The following is a 21,005-nucleotide window of genomic DNA, read 5'->3' as shown; positions in this document are numbered from 1 at the left end:
CTATCTACTCCACTCCCTCCTACTATGCTTAATGCCTATACAATTTCCCTCCCTTTTCCTCTTCCCCCCTCCCAGCTGAACTTCTCCCAATATGTTCCCCATACCTAAAATTCTTTTCTCACTCTCATTGCCTACTTAGTTTGCCATTGTTTCGGTTCCCTAGCTTCTGTTGTTGGTTGTTGTGATACAGTTTTCATTTTAATGTTCATAGTTTTGATCCTCTTTCTCCTAAACAAGTCCCTTTAACATTTCATATAACAGTGGTTTGGATCTGATGAACTCCTTCAGTTTTACTTTGTCCTGGAAGCACTTTCTCTGCCTTTCTATTCTGAGTGACAGCTTCGCTGGATAGAGTAATCGTGGTTGTAGGTTTTTGCTTTTCATTACTTTGAATATTTCTTGCCAGCCCTTCTTGCCTGCAGAGTTTCTTTTGAGAAATCAGCTGATAGTCTTATTGGGACCCCTTTGTACGTACATAATTCTCTTCTTCTCTCTTGCTGCTTTTAAGATTCTCTCTTTATCTTTAATTTTTGACATTTTGATTATAATGTGTCTTGGTGTGGTTCTCCCTGGGTCCAGTTTTTTTGAACTCTCTGTGCTTCCTGGACCTGTAAGTCTATTTTCTTCCCCAAGTTAGGGACGTTCTGCTTCATTATTTTTTCACATACTTCTTCAATTTCTAGTTCTTCTTCTTCTCCTTCTGGCAACCCTATGATTCAGTTGTTGGCCCTCTTAAAGCTGTCCCATAGGTTTCTGAGCCTCCTCATTTTCCTCAGTTTTTGTTTCTTCTTTCTGCCCTGGTTGACTGTTTGTTCCTTCCCTATGTTCCAATTTGTTGATTTGATCCCTAGTTTTCTTTCCCTCACCACTAGTTTTGTATGTGTTTTTGTTCATTTCAGCAGGACTAGCCTTCATTCCATCCCTGTCTTGTTTAAGATCTGCTGTCAGATCTGTAAGCATTCATATAACCAAAGCTCTGAACTGTGCCTCAGAAAGATTTCCTACCTGCTGCTTCGTTAGATTAGATATTTGCTGTCTGGTCAGCTGTGTCACCAGGATCTCTGTCATGATCTGTGCCATCCTGACAGTTTTGTGTTTACCTGTGCTTCCCGGATGGGGCTGTCACACCTCCTACACTATAGTGGGTGGAGCCTTGTGCACTCATCACAACCGGGCGACCCTTCTCACCACGTTGTGGCATGTTCTGTGGGGGTGGGGGTCCAAGATGTCTTCCTGCTGTTCACTCTCTGCTGAGAGACCAGGCGCCTCCTCCTATGTCCCCACCCCCTCTGGGCCTCACAGTCCAAGGCAATGGGGGTCTGCCTTCCCCGGCATTGGAATCACAAGCTGATGGGTCTGGTCTGCAGCCGGGGGTGCTCCCCAGGCACTTCTCACCTCCCCTTAAATGCGGGTGTCTGTGCTTATTGCTGTCCCACTGCCATTGCTGCAGCTGCCACTGCCAGCACAGCTTGACCCCTCTGCCCGGGCTTTGCCCCTCCTACCTTTTCAGACAAGCACCACATCTTTATAACTTCATTTGTTGGACTTCCATTTATTTTCTGGAACTTCTGTTTATTTCTGATTTTGTGGTAGTTGTAGTCCTTCTTAGTTGTGGAGGGAGACAGAGTGTGTCAGTCTAGGCCTCCATCTTGGCCAGAAGTCTCCTGTGTGTGCTTACCTCTGTGTCTTAGGTAGAGCTGTCACTCCTGTTACATTGTAAGGGGCGGAGCCTTAGGGATTTGTCAGTACAGGGCGACCCATTTCACCATGTTGTGGTGCTTGTATGTGGGGGAGGGGTCTGAGAAGAAACAGTGCCTCTTGCCCAGCACTCGCCCCTTTTCCAGGCACTTCTCCCACTTCTGTATGGTTCTGGTGCCTCTCTTGCTGTTGCCCTGGCTGTTTTTCCCAGAGTGGATGGGTCTGCAGACATTCTAGGACTGTGGGAGCCCTTTAAACAAGAGGACTCTGCTGAGAGACTGGCAGTTTCTGCTTCCACCCTGATCGGCACTGGTCTGCACAGTTAGAAGCGATGAGGCTTGATTTTCCCGGGTGCTGGGACTGTGAGCTGAATGGTCTAGTGAGGAGCTGGGAACACTCCCCAGGTGTCCCTCTGACTTTTAAAAACGTGTAACTGTGCTTTCCACCAGCCTGCCACTGCCGCTGCTGCTGCCATCACCACACCATGTCCTCTCCGCCCCAGATCCGCCCCTCCTACTTGGCTGGATGAGTATTTCTTCTTTATATCTGTGTTTGTTGGACTTCCATGCAGTTTGATTTTCTGGAACTTCTGGTGTCTTTAGCTTTGAGGTAGTTGTATTCCTTCTTAGTTGTGGAGGGAGACGCAGCATGTCTGTCTACGCCTCCATCTTGACCGGAAGTCGCAAGGGATTTCTTAAAGCATCCAGAAGGAACACAGTTCTGCTGACCTATTTCAGATTTCTGACATCCTTAACTAAGATTAAAAATGTGTGTTGTCTTAAGATACTATATGTTTGTTTGTGATAACTTGTTATAGCAACAATAGGAAACAAACACAGTAGTTATGAAAAATGATAATATTAAGAATCTTTCTTTGTGGTTTGGAAAATCTTTTTTAAGAAAAGATGTTAAAGACAATTGTTACTAAAAGTTAAAGACTCTCTATTAATGTAAGGAAAAAGCACCAGTGATGCAGGAACTGATCTCATAGGAAATTAATAAGTTAATTGATTTGGATTAAATTAATAAGCAAATAGTTAATATCTTCCAACCTTCTGAAATCCGTGAGAGGTAATTCTGGAAAGTAGATCGATGACAGCACCACCTAATACTTCTCCACAATTTTTTTGAAGCGCCACCTAAAAACAACTGAATCTTTAGCAATGACCACAACTGATGTGCTTGAACACATTGCACTTCATTCCCTGATGCTCTCTGTCCAATCAGGTCACAAGAACTACAGTGTCCTGTTCTTCCTGCTTTTCCTTGCTAGGTTCCATCCTCCTTGTTCACTGAATAGCACAGAAAGCCTCTGCCCTATACTTTTAGAGCTTTACCCTGGGTCTGATGAAATTATGATCATTCATGGGACAGGGATACCCCCGGGCTCTAGACTTTGATGAGATACCTTTTGGTATCCAGAATACTCCGGGAGATGTTGGGAGTGGCACCTTTATCCAGCCTGCCTTTCAGATTTAGGTATAGGTGGGTTTTCTCTATGTTTGAACAAGATGTTGAGGGTGAGTTTTAGACCCAGAACTCCCAGGCAAGAATAATAAAGATCAGCAAAATTCATTTCATAACCAAAATTAAAAACCAGGCAAATCACAATCTTGAAACTAAACCCCAAACCTATGAAAGTATTGTGACAGAAGAAAAAGGAAACATAAATATGAGTGCTGAAACAGATGAAAGAATATTCCTGTTATTCTAAATTAAAAAAGAGAACTGTTTATTAAATAAGAATACCCTATTTAAAATTAAAACATTAGCCACAATCATTTCTTTTTGAAGCAACAACAAAAAAGATGTGATAGAACACACAACTGAATCAGCAAAATGAGGATAGAGACACATTTATAGAATTCAGGAGAACTTAACAAAAAGATACATTAAATGTACATGAAGGCAGCAGGCAAAGAAGATACTCCTGAAGCGTGAAGGAAAAAGGTGAAAAGTAATAACCAAGGGAAAAAAATAGAAGAAATTCTTTAGTTAGGAACTAGAATCAGAGATTGTATTTTAGCAAGTAACCATTTTCCTGGAAAAACTGGTGAGGTGATATCAGTGCCCGATGTATTTTGGTAAAGATTTTAAACTTCCAGGAAATAGAATCAGGGAGGCTTCCAAAGGAAAAGAACAAAATGCAACAAAGGATACTTTCAAAATAACTAAAATCACTCCATCCACAAAATAAGTGTTAAATGTGTGGAACATTCATATATTAAGATGGTATGCAGTCTTTAAAGTGATCATCTAAATTAGGAGTTTTTAAAGTGTGATTCAGGGAGTGCTGGGTATGCCTAAGACCACTATGAGGTCAAAACTATTTTCATAATAGTCGAACATTACTTGTCTCTTCCACTCTTATTCTCTCACAAGTGTATGGTGGAATTTTCCATAGGTTATTGTATGCCATGTGATATCAGAAGAAATTGAATGCAGAAGCAGATATGAGAATCCAGCTGTTTTCTATTAAGCCAGACATGAAAGAAATTTGCAAAATTATAAAACAATGACGTTCTTCTCACTAAATTTATAAAAATTTGAACACATAGTTATTTTACACAAAATTTTTACATTAACATATAATAAGCATTTTTTAAAGTTCTCAGATTTAATTACTAATACAGTAATATTGATAGAAATAACCCATATAAACAAAAGCTCTTCGGAGTTCTCCATAATTTTTAAGGATGCAAAGGGATCCTAAGACTAAAAAGTTTGAGAACTTTTCATTGAAATGCATATATTTTGACATAGAAACCACAATGCAAAACTATATATAGGATCCAAATTGCTACTTCTGTAGAGTATGAAAATGGAGTTAGAAAAACTAAAAATATTAAATTTCTTATCATCAAAAAATTAAATTAGAAATTGTTATAATTTCTGGTGGTATGAAAAAGCACGTTTAAGAATATGAACTATTTTAAGTAGAATTTATAAGAGGATGCTTACAATCCAGCATGAGACAGTTCATTCTGCAAAATAGAAAGGAAGCAAAGAAGCGTAAGATTTAGGGAGAAGTTATAATACGGTTGACCTTTGAACAGGGCAGGGTGCCAACACCCAAGCAGTTGAAAATTCACATATAACTTTTGACTCTCCCGAAACTTTATTAATACCCTACTGTTGGCCAGAAGCCTTACTGAGAACATAAACAGTTGATTAACATGTATTTTGTGTATTATAGTCTGTATTACATACTGTATTCTTAAAATAAAGTAGGCTAGAGAAAAGAAAATGTTATTAAAATCATAAGAAAGATAAAGGACATTTATAGTACTTTATGTATTTATTAAAGAGAATCTGCATATAAGTGTACCCTCACAGATTAAAACCATGTTGTTCAAGAGTCAACCAAAGTGTGAAGTGAGTCTGTAAATTCTAAGGTTTGCAGAAATTAAAGCTTGTGGGCAAACGTTGAGGAATTTTGTGGCCATGTTTTCAGTATTACATGTGAAAAGCAAGAGTATCTTGGGGGAAGTCAAGAAGAAATCTGGCTTATTTGACAAAAAGAAATGAAGTGAACTAGGATTGGCCTTTTCCAAAGTTATGCTGCTTTTAGAAATATCACTATTTTTAACATGATGAGAAGAGGTAAAAACAGTAAGAATATGATGGATTCTGATTTGCATATAAAAGGTCACAGTGAATTAGAAGAAAGATAACATTAGAAGCATACACCTATCTTTTTAAGTAACCTATACAATTTTAGGGGGACTTTAAAATGACATCTGGCAAGGGTTCCATGTAGAAAATTTTTTCTAAAGGTTGGAAAAGAAGCCATGAGGAAAATCGGAACAAATTGAGCTTATCCTGCATGGAGAAGTCTCAGATTTGGTTGTCCTGGGGGGTCTACCTTATAGTAGCTCCAGGCAGGGCTCTTATTAGAGCCTGTTGCACAGTGGTAGTCTTTTACACGGAGGGCAGCACAACAAAAAGAAAGCTGAAATCTCAGTCTGAGAATTTGTATTGTATATACAGAGCGGGGTCTTTAGGTCCTTGACACAGAATAAAAGTATCTGCAGTCTCATTGATTTCGTAAGAATTGTAGTGGTACTCCTCTACTTTGGTGAAATCCAGGCCAGAAGAAATCATTAAAGCTGAAAGAATTTTCAGTTCACCTGTGGGTAGTTCTTGTTACCCCTGGTTAGTTGCCTCAGAGATCCTTTTAGTACCCAGGTTTCCATCTTCCTTTTTTTTCACTTAACCTAGAGAGGCTGATTCACTCACCCCTCACCCAAGTGGTTTCATACACAGGAGATTTGACGCCTGCAGCCACTTGCCCACTCCCACCTCCCTCCTCACCCCAAGAGGAAATCTGGAAGCCTGTTTTCAAAGGCACTTCTAGAAAATGGCCCAAATATTGCTGTTACAGAGTGACCCCTGCCAAAAGTTATTGAACTGTCTGTCTGATCAAAAGGCCCATTTGTAGCTCTTTGAAGCACTAATAAGAACCAGGGATGGAGGGTTTGTCTCAGAGACAGCATCCACCCACACTGTCTATAAGAGCAGCAAAGACTGTGGAATTGTTGCCGTCAGTACTGATTGGATGACCACTTTTCAGAAGGAAGATGGTATTGGCAAGAAAGCAAGTAATGTGTCACACTTCGGTAACCCCCCTAGAGCTGCCATTCTGTACTGGAGGCTGCCAGAGCCACCACTGAACACTGGATGCTCCTGGCACCACCACCAGAGATCATACTAGATGTCACTACCTGGGAAATGAGATTTCAGCTGTTGCTGTTGCTTAGTGTCACTAACTCCAGACTAAAAACCCCCAGGAGAGCACTCTATTCACCAGCCTTGGTGCCATGGGACATACCCTAGCTGCCACAGGTCTGAAGGAATAATTGTCTGATTATCTCTGTTTCCTTTTTTAGCTTTTGCAGTAAGAGCTAGGGCTCCAAAGCTCAGATAATAATGAGTCCACAAACTAAGGGAGGGGTCAAGATGCTGGGTAGCCAAAAAAATGGTGGATCCCGCCCATTTATTTTGTGTAATTTTGATAACAGTTTATATAATGTCAACTTAATACATTTTTTTCTTGTCTACCCAACCATATTTATCTGTGGGCACTGTCTTTTTTCTTTTTTGGAATCAACAACAGCTCTGGGTACATATGATATGAGATACTGCTTCTACTTTGCTGCTACTACCTCTATTATAATGTAAAACAATCATATTTATATAGTGACCTACAGTTTATAAAGTGCTTCTATAGATATTTATAGAATATAAAGAGAATGTTATTTTCACATAATACTTAGAGTTACCAAGGTAAGCTTAATTATTCCCATTTATTTCCCCCCCCTTTAGCTGTCAACAATATGTACCTTCTTCACCCCCATCCTGCCAACTATATAAGTCCTCAGAACAAAGGACTCTCTCTGGCCACCTGGCCTCTGGCTGCCCTGGCATGCTTGCTTGCCACCCTGGCCTTTGCCTGCCCTTCCTTGCACTGGCCTTGCCCTGAACCTATGCCTCCCCCCAACTCCCACTCATCTTAGCTAGGCCCACTCTCTTCTGTGAGAACGATCACCAGTAAACCCTACTTGCATGCTAAAAAAAAAAAAAATCATTCCCGTTTATCAACAAGAAGATTGTAGTGCTATACAGTTCTTCACAGTGACACAAATAGTAAAGGGAAGAGCTGGAGCTTGAATCCACGTTTTTTGGTTACCTCCTCAGTGACCTTTCTACTACAGCAGTCAGTGTGGTGCTACTTATTTATTTAATAATAGATGTTTATTATTAATAATAGATGTTTATATCCTGGTCAGATGCCCTCCATATCAGAGAATAATGCTTTTGCTTTAATCTCACATTGTTCTTTGACTTGTTTTGTTTTAGGAAGACACATTTTGGCAGATGAAGCACTCAAGCTGGGGATTCTAGATGAAATTGTCAACTCAGACCCAGTTGAAGAAGCAATCAATTTAGCCCGGAGAGTTTTAGGTAAGAAGATAATAAAAAATAGCCCCAAATTAGAAACAAGCTAAATATCCATCTTAATAAGAAACTCCTTAAATATCTTTTGGTACATTTCTGTGATGCAATATGACACAGCTTTAGAACTTGAATGAGAAACTATGTATTGATATGGTACAGACACCATGACATATTGTACTAAGTGAAAAAAAGTGTCATTATGTATAATGATTTACCATTTGGGTAATAAGAAAGAGGGGATGGGACTGAATGTATGTGGGGAGAATGTATATATGTAACTGTATAAAATATTTCCATAAGGATTCATAAGAAATGGTTAACGGTTCTCTCTGGGAATGCGGCTGGTCAGCCAGAGACACAATTGAAAGGAGACTGTTTGTTGTTTATTCTTCTATACCTTTTGAGTCTTCATTAAGTGAATTTATTTTCTATTAAGAAATATCATTAAAATTAAATCAAACAAGCAAATAAGCATTTCAGCAAATGTTAGAAGATGAGCTCTATAATTCACCACAGTAAAGTGTGGCTCTGTTCCAGTGAGCTGTTTTCTCTCTCGTTGGTTTCTCACTTTATGGAGTCATGACATTCCTTTATGAGTTCTTTGGAGTGGCACTCCTACAGTTTTTCTTTTCTGTTTTAACTGTTCCTTTATAATTTATAGAAGTTGGCAGCAAGATGGAGAGAGTTAGAGGGTATCAGAAAAAAATAAAAATTGGGTAGAGTGCTGGGTTACAGGCAGGGCAGGGTGTCCAGCTCCCTACTTGGTGGCAGGCAATGGCTTGGTGTCATTGAAAGGCATTCTTCTGAAAAAGTCATTCTTTTGTCAACTATGGTAGGGACTAAACACTTTTCAGAAATAATCTTTCTTTTTGTGCCTCTAGCTAGTTACTGTTTCAACGCAATAGGAAAAGCTTGAACTGGAGAGGCCAGGGTCTGTGGGGGAAAAATACTGGTGACTCATAAAGAGAGTCAGCGAGTGGTTGCTCAAGTGGGAATGAGTTTTCTGCTGTCCTTCTCTGCCTTCCAGACAAACTTCACCACATTTTCATCACTTGTTTCCTTGTGTCTCCTGAGAGGGCTTATTGTTTTGTTAGAAGTCGCCTGGTTGGCCAACAGCAAAGGCTATTTACATTTGGAGGTCCCTAAATTATTTTGGTTTGGGGCGTAAATAGACTATAATTTACACCCATGGTTTTAGTTTGTAAAGAACTCTATTTCAACAGGAATTTCTTTCCTTTCCTGAACTGATTTCCCTAGATTCAGATTTAAGAGTTAAGTTACTTCCAGAGGCAGAAGAGGATCATGATTTATCTAGTACATTTATAAAATTGTCTGTTTTCATTTTAAAAATTTATTTAATTTTAAAATTAATTCAAATTAAAAAATTTAAACTATTTTTATTGATTGATTTGAGAGAGAATGAGAGAGAGAGACATCAATTTGTTGTTCCACTTATTGATGCATTCACTGGTTGCTTCTTGCATGTGCCCTGACCGGGGATGGAACCTACAACCTCGGCATATCAGGACAATGCTCCAACCAACTAAACTACCTAGCCAGTAATAAATAAATTTAAAAAATTTTCTTTTTATTTATAAAATTTATGAAAGTCTACTTAATCTCAGCAACATTACACAGTTTGTCCACTTGGTGGCATCCAAATATTGAGGAGGAATCATCTGCTTTAGAACTTAGTAATTCACCAGTTAATAGTAGGGAAATGGTTCTGGGCTTTGGACAATTATGTATAAAATGATGTATAACCATTTTAAATAATAGTCATGAAGACCATGTAGAAATATGTGAAATTATTTGTGTTTAAAAATGTCTAAAATATAAATTCATATATATTATATAATTAGAGCTATATTTAATACATATGAATACAGATAAAAATTTAAAGGAAATATGCAAAAATGAAAACAAATTAGTTGTACCCCAGAAGTTTCATAAATTATCTTTGTTTTTTATTTTTTCCAGTTTTATTGAGATGTAGCTTATACACAAAAAATTTGCCTATTGTAAGGATAGAGACTGATGAATTTTTGTAACTCATTACAGTTACATAGCCACAATCAAGAAAGCAGAGTTCTATCGACCTAAAAAGTATTCTCATGCCTCTTTCCAGGAGATTCCTCCCATAGATAGCCACTGACCAGCTCTTTTTTGTTTTTTTAGAATTGTTTATATATGGAATCACACATAGAGTATGTAATCTTTTGTGCTTGACTTCTTTCTCTTAGCATAATGTTTTTGAGATTCATCCATGTTGTCACATACTTTGTATATTAATATTTTATTCTTTTTTATTACTGAATAGTAATCCATAGGATAGATATACCACGATTTGTTTATCCATTTATCAACTGATGTACATTTAGGTTGTTTCCACTTTGAGCCTACACAAATCTTTGTAGACATGTTCCCTTTCTCTTGGGTAAATACGTAAGAGTAGTATTGCTGGGTCCTAGAAGAAGTGTATGCTTAATTCTTAAATGCTTTTTAAAATTGATGATTAATGAAAAACCATTAGTGCTTTGAAAGAAACTAATTTTTGCCAGGGAAGTTGAAAAAGATAGACAAGTAATATTGTGAGACTGAGTTTAAATAAGTTCACTGTAATAGTACACTGTGTGTAGTAGTACATCCTATTAGAGGACAATTGGGCCATCAGGTATTGGAGCTTATTCATACCTTTTGACTTAGTATTTCTATTGTTAGGAATTTATCATAGAGAAATATAATCATAGAAGTACACTATACTTGTGTACAATGATACCTACTGAAGCTTTATTTATCATTGTAAAATATTGGAAACAAATATCTAATTTTAGGGGATTAGTTACGTAAAAGACAATTGATCTCAATGGAAAAACCCCATTTTGCATTCAAACTTCCATTTTTAATATGTCTATTGGCCATCTGTATGTCCATTTGGAGAAGTGTCTGTTCATCTCCTTTGCCTATTTTTTAATTGAGTTGTTTGTTTTTTTGGTGTTGAGTTTTGAAAGTACTTTATAAATTTTGGATATTAACCTCTTATCAGATGTATCAGTGAGTATGTTCTGCCATTCAGTGGATTCTCTATTTATTGTGTTGATGATTTCCTTTGCTGTGCAAAAATTTTTAGTTTGATGTAGTTCCAGTGTTTATTTTTTTCTTTTGTTTTCCTCGCCTGGGGAGATATATCTGATAGAAAATTTCTATGAGCGATATCCAAGATTTTACTGCCTATGTTTTCTTCTAGGGTTTTTATGGTTTCAGGTCTAACTTTTAAGTGAGATAAGCCAGACAGAGAAAGACAAATACCATATGATTCCACTTATATGTGGAATCTAGTGAACAAACTGAACTAACAAGCAAAAAAGAGACAGACTCACAGAAGGAGAGCAGATGACAGCTAGTTGGGGGACAGGGTTAGGGGGTGGAGGGACTGAGCAAAAAGGACTCATGGACAACAGTGTGGTGATTTCTGGGGGGAGGGGCAAATAAGGGGACTAAATGGTAATGGAAAAAATACAATAAAGATTAAAAAATAAAAAATAATTGAATATTTTAATTTTAAAAATTCCATTTTTAAATAAAGTTGGAGAACTTGGAAAAATGCTTACATGTAATATTTAAATAGCAAACAGCCAGATAGCAGTTACAGAAATGTGTGTATATGTGTGTTTGTCTTCATATGCATATTTGCATAAGGAATAAAACCTAACATTGGTTGTATTTGGGTGGTAGTAATGAAGACTCTTGAATTTTTTTTAAATAAAAAATGTTTACCTTTTCCTAATATCTCAGCCATTGCAGGGGAAAGGGATGCCTGGACAGTGTGAAGAGGTACAATCTGGTAGAGAAAAGGGCTCAGGACTGGAAGTCAGGAGACCTGGTTTCTAGTCTCATCCTTACCTAGATGGACCTTAAATCAGCTTTTTGGACTTAATCAATAAAAGGAAAAAGTTCAACAAAATCAGTTGGTTCTAAATCCTGTTCTGAGATCCCACAGGCTCCAGTGCTTGGGCTCCAGTTTTTTGTTCTGGCTACAACTTGACAGCTACACTATGTTAGACCTGAAACCATAAAAATAATTGAATATTTTAATTTAAAAAACTTCCATTTTTAAATAAAGTTGGAAAACTCTGGAATTCCTTTTCTTCTTTTTCTTTTCTTTCTTTCTTTTTTCTTTCTAAATGAGTTTCACTGTTTCGAATTCTATGATTCCTTGGTGCTGCTTGAGAAGTGGGGAACATCATTGAAGAACTAGATCAGAGAACCTTATCTACATTTCCCAGTTATTATCTTAGCAAATGTGTAGATTAGCTAGTCTTATTTATTTTGCCTTTCATTCTCATTTATGGTCTTGTGCTTTTCCTTTCTTTTTTGGTTTTTTTGAGTTCCTCTTTTTGTTTTTGATTGTCTTTAAATATAGCTATTAGTATGTGGTTATTTGGCAGAACAAAATTGATGGATTGATTTGAAGGACAAGCTCCACAAAACTATTAGAAAATATAAATATGTTTTTATATAAATATAAAAATTTTATTATAAAATATATTAAGAATAAAATATATCAATAATAGAATATTGTAATACAAATCTATAGTTATGTGAAACTAGTATGTCTTCATCTAGAGCAATGATTCTCAAACTTGACTGTGCATCAGAATCACTTGGAAGGTCTGTTAAAACAGAAGGAACGGAATTTCCAGTGGGCGATGTCGCAATCAGCAGTTTTGGAACCAGTTATGTGTGTTAGGGAATTGTAGAAGGTTAGCATGTATTTAAAAATGTTATTTGGGAAGTCGCTGCAAATTTCTCTATAAACTTAACGCATATCCTGGAGAGTTAATGGTGAAAGTTAATTAGTTTCATGCATCTTACTATTCTTGTTATATGAAGCCTCTCAGACTACTGCAGTGCAATAGATTAAACAGAGCAATTCAAGCCAGATTGCTTTGGCTAAACTGGCGCGGCAGGGGGGTGGGGGTGGGGCGTTGCGGAGGGCACGGGGCGCGGAGTCCTGTAAAATGCTATTTATTTGTACTTGCTTTTGGCCAGTAGCCTGCTTTACCCAAACTGAGTAAGAACTCCTTATTATCATGTGCATGAAAGTGTGTGTTATTCAAAGACGGGCACAGGGGACATCCTACTGGGAGCCTCAGCTCAGGAACTTAATGCTCTGCTTTTGTTCCTGTAATGAACCCTGGTCTTGTTATTGTGACTTCACTGAGCTGTGCGAGCTGTTTTTTAACATTTCTAATTCTCCCTAAAGACCTTGGTCTATTTGTTCATTTTGGTTTTGTGACTTTAGAATAAATCTTAGTGGTTTCATCTGTCTTTTTCTTCATTTTATCTTTTGCTCTTCGTAATTTATTTTTACACTCTGTAAACATTTATATAAACAAGAGCAGAGTGACCCTCCCTTACATCGGAGGCCTAAGCACGTGTCTAAATTTAACTTCCTTTGGATGTACACAACCTCTGCAGTTGACCTTCTGCAAGCCTTGAAAAGTAGTTGTTCTGTCTTTTTTTCAGAGCTTCTATAACCGACAAAGCTTACTATTTATCAGAATTAGAGACGAGAGAAGCCTTTATGTCTTAGGAAGCCATTTCTGTAAACGACATGTTATGTCTCTTTTTATCCTATGCAGAGAAAAACCTCTTCCTGTCATCTTACCAGAAGGGAAAGAAGGAAAATAATTGCCTCCTTTTCTTCCATTAAGAGCATGATTCACTTGTTTTATAAAAAAATCAAAACTTGAATATTATGCCTTAGAAAACGTGGAAGAGTTGAGAAAAAAATGTGAATGGGTCAAGGAAAGAATTCAACCATAAGCGTATTTGAATCGCGACTTAGTTCTAACCTGTTTCCCTGTGCAGCTAATGCTGGTACTGACCTGCCCACACTTGCCCCTGTTATTAGTAGGTACTGCTGAGTGGCTTGAAAACTACCAGGTCTCTCAAACCACTAAGTGTATAAGAAACACACTTTGAAAACACTGGACCTGTAGGCCCAAAGGAGAAATTCTGACTCTATTTTGTAGAAATAAACTGAAGTTGTAAGATAATAATATCCTTCCATTACAGCTACAGCAAGAAAGGGATAGGAAATTGTACAGGGAAAACCATCTATGACAGTGCCCTGATCCCAAACTCTCCAGTGGATGTACTTCGCCTGGTGCTGGGCTGCTCTGGGCATGTGCCGTCAGTAGCTTCCTGAATGTCCACCTATAGCCTGAGAGGTCCTAAGTATCCCTAGGATAACAGGATTATGCTGATCAGCAACATTTACTGCACACCAGTAAGCAAGATTTGCGTTTATTATTGCCTTCTTTTTTTTCTTTCTCTTTCTTGTTCAATCTCTGGCCCAGGGTAAATTTGCCAGGAGCTATGGCTGTCCTTGATACAGTGGCTGATATGACACTCTGCTCTTGGACCTCCAAGAAGCTACACCTCAAAATCAATGGTTGAATTAAAAAAAAAAAAAATTCATGCCCAGGCGCCATCCTTAAAGACTCTTAACTGAGTCTAGGGTGAGGCTTGGGGATCTGAACTTTATAAACTCCTCAAATAACTCTGATGTATGCTGTGGTATTGAGAAGTAGCTGGTCGTGGTGGAAACAGTGGCAATGTTACAATGTTACAAGGACAAAGCCACATAGATTGCATCAGCCCCCTGTTTATGCTACCACACTGACAGCTCAGCCCCCTTCCCTCATCCACTTGGTCCTCCACACACTTGTCCTCTCCCTCCACCTCTCCCTTCTGTTCACTCGTTTTCCTTTTGGGCCACCACAAATTAAATCAGGCCCTGGAAAGTTTCCATCCTTCTCTGCTGAGCTTGCCTTCTCATAAATTGAGGATTTGGCTAACTCACTAGATAAATGAGCAAGTAATTGGTAGCTTGTTGGGTAGAGTTCATGTTTTTCCAACAATTGCAGGGAGGACAGAGAGCGACTACATGTCGCTAACTACCATCTTTCCTTCCTTTCCTGAATCCTATTCTTAACATCATATGGGAAAGTGTCAATTTTAAAATCCATTCTTTTCAATTCTACATACTAATCAAGCCTTAAAATATCCTCCCCACCTAGGTTAAAAAGGTGGATGAAATTATATACCTCCAAGTGGACATGATTACATCCCAATGTTACTCACTCTGTGTTGTACACTTAGTAACACAGGCATGCCAGATATCACATTCATAGGTCTTTTTATAGTGAAACTGCTCATGAGATTTGGTAGGTTTTTAGCTCTAACTAAGTTGTACGTGATGTAATGGTTTATTCTTGAAGAGATAGTAGCACTTTTTAGAAAACAGTTTATGGTATACTGTTTTAGAAAACAGTATTGATAATGTAATTTGTTATACATTTGTTCTTTATGCAAACTTTAGAATCATTCTATTGAGTTTTTTAAAAAAGTAGAACAATAAGGGTTCTAATTAGATATTTATATATAATGTACATCTATGGAAATATTTGTATTTTTATGCTATTAAATATTTACATCCAGGAACATGGGCTCACATTTTATTAAGGTCAGTTTATTTTATTCAATAGAATGTTATATTATCTTCTTAATATCTTTCTTGATAAATTTCTTCCTAGGAATTTTTAACAACTTTAGTGAGACATAATTTGCCTTATAGAGTTATGCAACTATCTTCACAAGTCAGTCTTAGAACTTGTCCACTAACCCACAAAGTTCCCCATGATCTTTTGCAGCTAGCCCCCAGCCCTAGGCAACCACAGCTCTTTCCATCTCTATACATTTGTCTTTTCTGGACATATACTATAAATGGCATCATACAATATGTAATCTTTGCATCTGGGTTCTTCCAGTTTGCATAATGTTTTTGAGGTTCATCTGTAGCATGTATCAGTAGCTTGTTCCTTTTATTGCTGAGTAGTGTTCCCTTTTATGGCTATACCACATTTATTTATTTCTTTATTTTTATCCATTCATCAGTTGATGGTAGCTGGATTGTTTCCAGTTTTGAGCTCTTATGAATAATGCTGCTATGAATATTCTTATAAGTTTTATACGGACATATGTTTTCATTTCTTTTGGGCACATTCCTAGGAGTAGAATTGCTGGGTTGATCAGTAAGTTTATGACTTTTTGTTTTGAAGAAACTGTCAAACTGATTTCTAAAGTGGATGTACTATTTTACATTCCCTTAAGCAATGTTTCAGGGTTCCAGTTACTCCACATCATTACCAACATTTGATATTGATGTCTTTTTAATTATAGTCATTTTAGTGGGTCTGTATTAGTTATATACAGCTGCATAATATATTACCCCAAAATTTAGCTGCTTAAAATCAAACATTCATTAAAATCTTACTGTTACTGTGGGTCAGGAACCTGGGTGTGGGTAGTTAAGTCCTCTGGTTTAGGATTTCATGTAACATTACATTCAGGGTGTATTCAGGGGCTGTATTCATCTTAAGGCTAGACTGGGAGAGGATCTGCTTCCAAGCTTACGTGGGTGTTAGAAGGATGTGGTTCCTTATGGTCCATTGAACTCAGGGCCTCAGTACTTCTCTGGTTGTTGGCTGAAAGCCTCCTTCAGCTCTTTGCCACACGGGCTTCCCCAAAGGACTGCTCACATATAGCAGCTGGCTTCCATCAGAGGGAAGTGAGAGAGCAAGAGAGGGTGACCAAGACCAAAATCAGAGACTTTTGTACTTTAATCTCTGAAGTGACGTTTAGAATCTGCCTACGTGTTCATTGTGGTTTGAATTTGCATTTCCCTAAGACTAATGATGTGAAACATCTTTTCACATGCTTATTAGCCATTTGTATATCCTCTTTCATGAAATAGCCACTCAACTTTTGCCTGTTTAAAATAATTGGGTTGTTTGCCCTCTTATTATTGAGTCAATAGAGTCATACATTCATATATATATATATATATATAATTTTATTTATTTTTAGAGAGAGAGAAGGGAGGGAGGAAGAGAGAAAAACATTGGTGTGAGAGAGAAACATTGATCTCTTGCTTCTCACATGTGTACCAACTGGGGACTGAACCCACAACCCAGGCATGTGCCCTGACTGGGAAACGAACCAGTGACCTTTCACTTTGCGGGATGATGCCCAACCAATTGAGCCACACTAGTCAGGGCAGAGTCCTTTATATATTGTGAATATAAATTCTTTATTAGCTATTTGATTTTCAAATTGTATTGCTTTTCTATGGCTTTGATAATAAATTACCACAAGCTTAGCATTTTAAACAACACAAATTTATTTTCTTAGCCATCGATAGGTCAAAAGTCCAGTAGGGGTCTTAATGGAGTGTAAGCAGCTTCACTCCTTTCTAAAGGCTGTAGGGGAGAACCCATTGTTGGTGGAATTCATTACCTTGCATTGTAGAACCAAGGTCCCGTGTTCTTGCTGGTTGTAAGTTGAGGGCCATTCCTAGCTTTGGGGGGCCACGGTGTTTCTTGAGTCTTGGCCTCCTTCCTTTATCTTCAAATCCACGTCATCACCAACTGGTTGAGTCTTTCCCATATTGCATGTTTCTGACCCTTTCTCATCAAATCTCTTCTTCACTATAGCCAGAAAGGTTCTCCTTTTTTAAGGGCTCATATGATTAGATTGGGCCAATCTAAATAATACAGGATAATCTCCACATCTCACATGTCAAGGTCTTTAACCTTAATCATATCTGTAGAGTTTCTTTCCCATGTAAAGTAATAAATTCATAAGTTCTGGACATTTGGTGGGGGTGTGACAGTCATCATTCTGTCTACCATTCAAATATTTTCTCCCAGCCTGTGGCTTACCATTTCATTTTCTTTTTTAAAAAAAAATAATTTATTTATTTGTTTGTTTGTTTTTAGAGAGAGGGGAAAGGAGAAAGAGAGGGAGAGAAACATCACTGTGTGGTTGCCTCTCACTCGCACCCCCAACTGGGGACCTGATGTGCAACCTAGTCATGTGCCCTGACTGGGGATCGAACCAGCGACACTTGGCTCGCAGGCCGACGCTCAATCCACTGAGCCATAGCAGCCAGGGCTTTCATTTCATTTTCTTAATGGTGTTCTTTGAAGTACAGAAGTTTTTAACTTTAATAAAGTCTAGTTAATTGATTGGTTTTTCATTCATGGATTGTGCTCAAAACACATTGCCAAACTCAACGTCACAAAGGTTTCTCTTATGTTTATTTATTTATTTATTTAAATTGCTAATTTAAAATTTTTATTTATTTTATTTTTAAAAATTGATTATGCTATTACAGTTGTCCTGATTTTTCCACCCTATCCCCCTTTCACCCAGCCTCCCCAACTCTCAGGCAATCACCCCACCATTGCTCATGTCCTTGGGTCATGCATATAATTTCTTTGGCTACTCCATTTCCTATACTGTACTTTATATCTCCATGGCTATTCTGTACCTACCTATTTGAACTTCTTAATCCCCTCACCTCTTCACCCATACCCCCACACTCCCCCTCCCATTTGGCAACCATCAAAATGCTCACCTTATCCATGATTCTGTCTCTGTTCTTGTTTGCTTAGTTTGTTTTTTAAATTCAGTTGTTGGTAGATTTGATTTTTTGGCCATTTTATTATTCATAGTTTTCATCTTTTCTTAAATAAGTCGCTTCAGCATTTCATATAATAATGGTATGGTGATAACGAACTCCTTTAGTTTTCTCTTGTCTGGGAAGCTCTTTATCTGCCCTTCAACTCTAAATGATAGCTTTGCTGGGTGGAACAATCTTGGTTGTAGTTACCTGCTTTTCATGACTGAATATTTCTTTGCAGTCCATTCTTGCCTGCAATGTTTCTTTTGAGAAATCAGCTGATAGGCTTATGGGAACTCCCCTGTAGGTAAATAACTTCTTTTATCTTGCTGCTTTCAAGATTCTCTCTATCTTTAACCTTTGGCACTTTAATTATGATGCATCTTGGAGCAGGTCCCTTTGCATCCATCTTGTTTGGGATTCTCTGTGCTTCATGAACTTGCATGGGACTTAGAAGGGAAGTTTTCTTTCATTATTTATTCAAATAGATTTCCAATTTCTTGCTCTTTCTCTTTTCTTTTTGGCACCCTTATGATGCCAATGTTGGATCTTTTAAAGTTGTCCCAGAGGCTGCTTATACTATCCTCATTTTTTTGGATTCTTTTTTCTTGATGATGTTCTGATTGGTTGTTTTTTGCTTCCTTATGTTTCAAATCATTGGTTTAATTCTCGTCTTCATCCACTCTACTGTTGTTTCCCTGTAAATTGTTCTTTATTTCATTTAGTGTATCCTTCATTTCTGACTGGGTCTTTTTTATGCTACTGAGGTCCTCACTACCTTGAGCATCCTTATAACCCTGTTTTGAAATCTGCATCTAACAGATTGCTTATATCCATTTTGTTTTAGCTTTTTTCCTGGAGTGTTGATCTGTTCTTTCATTTGAGCCATGTTTCTTTCTCTCCTCATTTTGGCAGCCTCTCTGTGATTGTTCCTATGTATTTAGTTGGGCTGCTTTGACTCCATGCTTTGGTAGTGTGGTCTAATGTAGTAGGTGTCCTATAGGGTCCAGTGGCACAGCCTCCCCTATCACCCAAGGTAGGTATTTAAGGTGTGCCCTTGTGTGGGCTGAGTACACCTGCCTCTTGTAGTTGAGCTTTGGTTGCTGCTGGCAGATCAATGGGAGGGATTTACCTAGGCCACTCAGCTGCAAGGATTGGCTGTAAGCACTTACCACCTACCTCTGTCTCCCGTGGAGGATCAGCTATGCAGGGGTAGGGTGGTGGTGCTCTGATGTGGTCTGTAGCTGTCCACTGGGTGCACTGGCCCTGGAGTGTCCCAGGTGGTGCAGGCCAAGGTCAGCCCCCTCCTGTGTTTTTCCTGGGACACACTGCCTGAGTATAAAGCAATCTGAGATGTCTTCTGCTTGTGCTGGCCTTGGAGATTCCCAGGTGAAGCAAAGCTATGAATCTAGGCTGGCACTGCTAGTGCTGAGCCTGGGGCTCACTGAGGCCAGCTGTTGCTTGTTTGAGAGGATTTGGGAAGGAGTGCAGCATGAGCCAAGAGCAGCCATTCATATGGAAAAGCAGCTTGGGTGGGCCCATAAGTTGGGTGGGCTGGAATCTCTGGGGACCTCCAAGGCGGGTCAAACAGTGTTAGCCAGGTTGATGGAGTCTCAGATATGGCACTAGCTTGTCAGCTTTGTGGGGGAAGGTTTAGAAAAGGGACAATGACCTCTGCTCACCTTGATGCCAGACACTTCAGTTTCTCCCAGTATGCTGCTGATACCTTTCAAGCTGCTACCCTGGTGCTGGAGCTCAGAGGGAGTGAGTCTGAGTAGGTGAGTCCATGTGTGGGTTCTTTAAGAGGAACTGCTTGGGGCTTCAGCAGTTTCTTCGACCGACTCAATCCCCATTGATTTTTGCAGCCAGAAGTTGTGGGGACTTATCCTCCTGGCACTGGAACCCTGGGTGGGAGGCCTTGTGTGGGGCTGGGACTCCTCACTCCTGAGATGTTCCTCCTAAATTTTTATCCACCACATGTAGGTGTGGGACCAGCGCATTCCACATCTGCATCCCTCCTATAGGTCTGGATGGTTGTGGTTTCTTTGATTTCATAGTTGTTAAACTTCCATTCAACTCAATCTCTGACCATTCTGAGTGATGGTTGTTCTATATTTTAGCTGTAATTTTGATGTGGTTGTGCGAAAAGGTGAACCACATTTGCCTATGTGGTTCATCTTGACTGGAAGCTCTTCTGTGTTTAATTATAGAAATTTTTATAGTTTTAGCTCTTCGTTTCAGATTAATGATCCATTTTGAGTTAATTTTTATAAGGGTGTTAGACAAGGAGCTAAGTTTATTTATTTATTTTTTGCATATGAATATCCAGTTGTTTCAGTGCTGTTTGTTGAAAAAACTCTTCCCTTTTCTCTTATGAATTGTTTAGACAGCTTTGCTGAAAATCAGTTGGCATTAATTATAAGAAGTTATTTCTGAGCTCTCAGTTCTCCTCCATTGATTTGTATGTCTATCCTAGTACAATATCACACTGTCTTCTTTTCTAGGTATTTTGAACTTTTTGTTACTATTAGGAATCAAGTTAAAATTACTTTGAATCTAAAATATTATTAGCTCAGAGCTATTTTCCTTAAACTGACTGACAGATTAATATTTAATCAATTATGAAATTGGAATAATAGGAAAATGCTACTTTTATGCCTGAATTAGGTAATTTGAAATTGCTTTAGATCTATTAAATTCTTACAGAACTAAGTTGCAAACAAATTAGAGACTTTAGTATCAATGTTATATTAAAGATCTTGTAGAGTAGCATTTAATTTTGTACTTTGGACTTGAACAGATTATTTACTTATTT

The 21,005-nt window shown here is 38.2% G+C and overlaps 1 protein-coding gene across 1 annotated transcript in view; it reads left to right on the top strand.

Moving 5' to 3' along the window:
* The window catches only part of EHHADH (enoyl-CoA hydratase and 3-hydroxyacyl CoA dehydrogenase), a 46,942-nt gene that overhangs the window by 12,925 nt on the left and 13,012 nt on the right, over nucleotides 1-21,005 (top strand). The window contains exon 5 of the mRNA XM_090275058.1: nucleotides 7,558-7,662. Within this exon, the coding sequence (XP_090131184.1) occupies nucleotides 7,558-7,662 (105 nt within the window). The remainder of the gene's footprint in view (nucleotides 1-7,557; nucleotides 7,663-21,005) is intronic.

The sequence above is a fragment of the Furipterus horrens genome, unplaced genomic scaffold (genome assembly GCF_987537825.1).
Source record: "Furipterus horrens unplaced genomic scaffold, mFurHor1.1.pri manual_scaffold_1, whole genome shotgun sequence".
NCBI lineage: Eukaryota > Metazoa > Chordata > Mammalia > Chiroptera > Furipteridae > Furipterus > Furipterus horrens.
Note: the sequence above shows the minus strand (reverse complement) of the source record. Positions and strands in the feature narration are given on the sequence as shown.